Source organism: Apteryx mantelli, chromosome 3 (genome assembly GCF_036417845.1).
Source record: "Apteryx mantelli isolate bAptMan1 chromosome 3, bAptMan1.hap1, whole genome shotgun sequence".
Classification (NCBI taxonomy): Eukaryota; Metazoa; Chordata; class Aves; order Apterygiformes; family Apterygidae; genus Apteryx; species Apteryx mantelli.
This window is the reverse complement of record NC_089980.1, coordinates 98,963,967-98,969,844: the sequence shown is the minus strand read 5'-3', so window position 1 is coordinate 98,969,844 and position 5,878 is coordinate 98,963,967. Positions and strand designations below refer to the sequence as shown.

At 38.9% G+C, this 5,878-nt stretch overlaps 1 protein-coding gene across 1 annotated transcript; it reads right to left on the bottom strand.

Annotated features, from left to right (window-relative positions):
• Positions 1-3,924: 3,924 nt before the first annotated feature.
• GJB7 (gap junction protein beta 7) lies at positions 3,925-5,000 on the bottom strand. The gene has a single exon (XM_013948919.2). The coding sequence runs from the start codon at positions 4,868-4,870 to the stop codon at positions 4,082-4,084; it is 789 nt and encodes a 262-aa protein (XP_013804373.1). The 5' UTR covers positions 4,871-5,000; the 3' UTR covers positions 3,925-4,081.
• Positions 5,001-5,878: the final 878 nt, after the last annotated feature.

Genomic DNA, 5,878 nt, shown 5'->3' with positions numbered 1-5,878 from the left:
TTGGGAGCCTGCGGGCAGCTCGGTTTTGCCCTTACTTAGTTGCCCCTACGAGGGTGGCACATCGCAGTGCTTGGTGGCCCTGCACGGCCACACAGCCTCTGGGGCTGCCCGCACCTGGGGCAGCCAGCCCAAGCCCTGTGCACACAGCTGCCCTCTCGCCTTCTCCCTCCCTCTCTCTTTCTCCCTCTCCCCCTTTTTCCTTCTCCTCCCTCTTTCTGCCTCTCCACCTTTTTCCCTCCCTCTTCCCCCTTCTCCCTTTAAACTGTGGTACTTCTGAGCAAAGACACTTTCTTTAAAACCTCTAGTCACCAACAGGAATGTGCTGACAAAAATAAAAGTTGTTGATTTGGAAACGCAGCTTCCAAATGGAGGAGTCTAGATTTATAGTACAGACTGTTTTTTATAACTGATAGATCTCACTTTAAACTGTCAATTAGCACCGCTTGTGGTTAATGATGTTCATAAGGAGTTGTCTTATAGCTGAGCCCAATGTAGTATGAATAGGAGCGGTGGGTTTGTCTTCACTTATTTTGGGGTCATCATTCTTGGGTGTGGGGGGGACGTTGGTTGTACAGAATTCTGATGGGATTTGTTGTCTAGAGCCATTATACTGTGAGGGAAAGATGCTTTAAAAGGTAGTACTAAAACCAGTCATCAGCTCAGGTAAGAAAAAATAGTTGGTTATATGCTTGCAATAAATTTCTGTGCCAAAGAATGTGTTTGGTTTGGGCTCCTGGGTGCACAAGCAGGGCTATGTTGCAGTGAGGCTCTGTGTAGGCCACAGGGAAGAAGGAGACTCTTGCAAGTAAGAGTTGTGGAAGTAGCTGCTGCTCCAGCCAGCCTCCACCGTGCCCCGGTCTGGCTCGGCTCGTGCCTCATGCCGTGGCCTGGCCCTGCTCACACAGTGACCCGGCTCGCCCCTTGCACCATGGCCCAGCCTGGCCTGGCCCGAATCAAAGAAGCGGCAGCTACCCTCAGTACTGAGTAGCTGATCCCGTTAAAGGGATGGGAAAAGGGGATGGGGGGCACTGGGGATGGAGATAGAGAGAAAACTGTCTACGAGGAAATAGAGCAATCTTTTTTTCCATTACTTTTTTTCAAATTTAAGCCGTCCTGAGGCAAGAAGAGGGGTTACTTGGGTTTTGAAGAAAACTAGGGTTTGGGTAAGGCTTGAGCTTTTTAATGTTTGCAGAGATATTTTAAAATAGGAACAAGGTAAATACTTCTATATGAATGTACATGGAGTGATTGTTATTTTTCCTTTACAGTAAGGACTTAAATCAGCTTTGTACCAATTGCTGTGTGTTTAAGGAGACAGTACTTTTATCCTTAAGAAAAAAAAAACAAACTAGAATTTGAATTTAAAACTTTTGGATTTTGTCTGTTTAGGTGACTCTGAAGTAGAGAAGAATACATTAAAAAATCCTTCAACCTTTAGTTTAGAGACCAAGTCTACAAATTCATTTGAACCAAAAATTTAAGAATGAACAACTTCAGAGATAGATGGGTGAATGAAGTTTAAACTGGAGAACAAAAGAACATGAAGGTAGGAGGAAGGAAATGATAAAAAAGCAGAAGCTGGCCAAGAGCAGGGGCTGAGACAGTGGAAAAGTTCATTTCTGTCCTTTCAGGTCAGGAAATCTCTGACAGAGCCAGCTTGTGTGATGCTTGTTTCCTTTTTATTAGTGACTCTGCTAAATGCTCCTCTAATTTTGCCGCAAATGAGGTAGAAGCCACTTGCATATGAGTCAGGAGTTACGCACTAGATTAGAGTTGGTTCATAATAATTTTTCAGAGTATTTCTCATGTAAGACTTTGTCAAAACTGGAACTTGCTCCACAACTTAGAACATTTTGGAGTTATATTTATCATTTCGTGACTGTTGAAGACATGAAGTAGTGAGGAACATATATTCTGAAAAAATAAAGGTCTTGTTTCACAGGAAATTTTTTGGCCTAATCAGGATGCTCTGAGCAGCTACAGAACTTTCAGTGGTGGTCTAAAAACCTCCAAGCCCTGGATTAACATATTTTTTCCATCAGAGAGCAGCTAGTGCACAGATTTAATCAGAAGCCTGTGTTGGTGATAAACTATGTTTGCTTTTCTTCTCTTTCTCTCAAATAAACCCTTCTTTAAAATAAGTTAATAAATACTTTTTCATTAATGTGCTGTCTTAAAATCTGTCCTTGATAATTACAAAATAGCCATTTTTGAAGTAAATATTTTGGTAATGTTGCCACTGTCTTAAAAATGGTGTGTTAGGATATAAAAGCCACAAGATAAGTTTGGTTTTCTTTCTCAATTACTCAAATTGTGAAGTAACAGTTACGTTGATCTGATGGGCAATGGTTTCGCTTCATGCAGCGCTTGACGCGGCTTGTGCAGGAGCTGTGAAAGTTTCTAACTAAATGTCTTTCATGTGCCACATTTTGTGTATGTAGAGATTTAAGAGAAAAATGTTCAGAATTTTGTAAGCACATTTTCTTCATACACACATCGATTCAGTGTCATTAAAGATGTAAAACTTTAACTGGCCACAAGCTGGCAAGCTAGTATCTGAGAGAGACAGCCGCTGCTATTAAGTTCAGCGGCAACAAATATATTTTCACCTTTTCTAAAAGCAGGTATATTTTAGCAAAAAAGCCAACTTTTATGAGCTTGAAAATCTCAGTTAAAGTACATAGTTTTTTCATTAGCTCTCAGAATTAATTCTGTAATTGCTACCACAGTATTCCTTAAAGTAAGGCTTTATAACTGAAGCTGGTTTTTGGACTGAAAAGATAGTTAACAGGTTTTTGCTTCTGTTCCCTCCTCTTTATCCTGGCACAAATAATAAAATCAGCTCAGGATTCAGGCAGAACCACTCATTCCAGGCAGTGTTTTTCTCTAAAAGCGTGTATTTTCATCAGACTGAGCACTGATGTCAGGAGGTCTTTCTTCACAACAATGGAAAGAGAATATTATCCTGAAATAGATCTTTTTAGGCACTAATTTCTGTTATCTCAGAACTTTATTAGGTTCAACAAAAGATACTTCTTTGCTAATTTCTATCGCTTTCCTTTTAGCCCAAGTTACATATATAACAAGGAGCAAAGATGCATAGAGTTCAAGAGATCACAGATCACAGGTTTCTACAGATTAAGAAGAAATACAATCTGAAATTTTAGGGGGGAAAGGTCATTCTTTTTTACTTTGTTTCTAGTGGAGGTTTAGTATCTTTAGATTTCCCAGGTTCTTCAATAGCAGGGAATTCTACAGAAGGACCTACTCTTGTTAGCAGTATTTTCAGCCTTACTAAAGGGATTAGCACTGCCTGTGCAAGGTTGGGCAAGCACTTTTCCTTGATATAATACTTTCTTATAGGATGGGTTGTGATGATAAATACCCTAAAAATTGTGAAGGGCTCAAATATCTACAGAAGGAGGTATATAGCCAAATAATTAGATCTGTCTTTATCACCATGGGCTTAGTTACAGTTAAAAACGTCTATTTTTTTTTTCTTCTTTTTTGAGATGTTTCATAGTATGCCAGTGGAGTGGGCTTGTGATCATCAAGCTCACTTTGAGATACTAGTAGTTGTTGTCCACTAACACTTTCTGGTCGCTATTTCAACTCTTATCAGATCCACCCAACTGAGAAAGGCTATAAATCCCCTTTCCATTCAAGGTTCCCTTCAGGGTAATCAGTCCCAGGTTCTTCCAGCTCTGAACATTAAAAACCTCCTTTTGCTTGTACCAAAGCAATTGTGCAGAATATTCAAAATGCAGCTGCCGGAGCAATTGTTTCAGCACAATTTATCATAATCATCTACATTTATTTTACAAATTCATGAAAATGTCAGGCTTCTGCACCTTGTTTCAACATGAACAGATCTAGATAATTCTATGTATGATGTATATAATACAAGTGAATTTATCTGTGCAAGTAAAGGAGAAAAAAGCTAATAGAGAAAGGATATTTGCTAGATAACAATCTAAATATTTTCACTGCCCTTTCAATGCAGTGAAGCATTGATCAGAACATAGAAATTGGTCAAACATAGCTTGCGTAGTAGAAGGGTATTCTCTAGCCTTCTCGCAAGTCAGTGGGCAGCATTTTTTTCAAGTTTATCTTGTATATTAAGAAGCACAGATGGGGAGTTGTGAACCTGTCTTGCAGTTGCTGTTCTGCTGTGACCAATAGTTCTTAATTTGTGGCAATCGCTTTCTGAGCTTTGTTGTTTCTTGATGTACCTCTTCAGATAACATTTTATGGAGTATCTGAAAATGAGATAACTCAATTCACTTAAATTTAATACAATGCACAGACCTGAAGTTGCCACCAGAAAATAGAGGAAAATCATCTTCTCTGTGGGTTTGGAAATATAACAGTCTACAGCAGTAGGACATGGTTTCATGTCACATTTCACAAGATGTGGTACTTTGAATCCATTGTACAATTTGTAGAACAGAACGAGAAAAACTATTTCAAATCCTGTTTTTAAAATGAGGCTAACGAGGTAAGTGCACAGCAATCCGCCATCTATCTTTCCTGGACTTTTGTAAAGTTTCTGGTTGTGTCGTTTCTCCCTAGTCTCTCGATAGGCAACATGAAAAACAACCAAGAGTGAAGGAGTGGAGACTATGATTAACTGCAAAGCCCAAAGCCTGATCTGGGAGACAGGGAAAAGATGGTCAAAGCAGACATTTTCACAGCCAGGCTGCTTGGTATTGCATTCAAATTCATTGTGTTCATATTTCCAGACATTTTCTGCTGCTACAGCATAAACAAGTAGGCGGAATATGAATACAATTGCTATCCAAATTCTTCCAATTCCCGTTGAATATTTATTCACTCCACTCAGCAGATCTCGTAGGAATCCCCAGCTCATTTCTTCTCCTCAAGGAAGGATGGAAATGCTGTATCAAAGAAAAACAAGATCAGAGAGATACTTCCTCTTGGGTGAAGAGAAATGAGTACATCCAAGGTGAAATATAACCAGTAGCTGAAGCAATTTAAAATGATTAAGGACTTAAAAAAAAGTTCATCCTTAGTTCTGATAATTTGTACCTTCTCAGGCTATTATACAAAATTTATTTGTTGTTAAAATAGGTTTTGATAGGTTTTGTCAATGGCTGAAGCCTCATTATTCTGTTAAACTGTCCTCTGAAAAATAGAGGGTTGGTTCCTTAGCGACATATCTGTAGATAATGTTCAAACTTTCTCTAAACTATTACTGAAAAAAAAAATAAAAACTACTTTTACCAACATCAGGTAAAAAACATTACAAGCTTGCAGTTCCAGATTACCTTTGGATCTGAGGGTCTCCCAGATTTTAAGTTAGCACATTAGAGATTGTAACAACCCTTTTAAAGCACAATGTTTAGGATTTAACTCCATTGTTATGAATAGTAAGGTGGCATTGATTAATATGACAGAAATGAACATTGATAGTTCGCCCGTGTCTACGTATCTTCAGAGGTGCCATACTTCAATTAAGAGCCACAGCAATTGCTTGGCATTAAAAAATAATGTGTTACCAGAAGTCATTGTTATAAATAGTGGAGACTGTATGACAGTATTACCTGTACACACTTTGATAATGGGTGATGGATATATAACAAAAAAAATGGACTAAATCTCATTCCAGCTGATAGAAGCTTTTGTTTCATAGTTTAGAAGGGAAATTTCTGTAGACCAAACCAATGAAAATAGAAAGATGTTCTCAGCAAGTCTCTCTCTTGTGCACATGGCTGGAAAATCTTGTCTTACATCCCATCTCATCTCGCTTTCGCCTCTGTGATTTCTATTTTCATTTTTTAGTGGGTGCCTCACAAACAGAAGTAAGGACAACTGCATGGCCCTTCTGCCTCCAGTCCATCTCCCTTGAGACTACAGA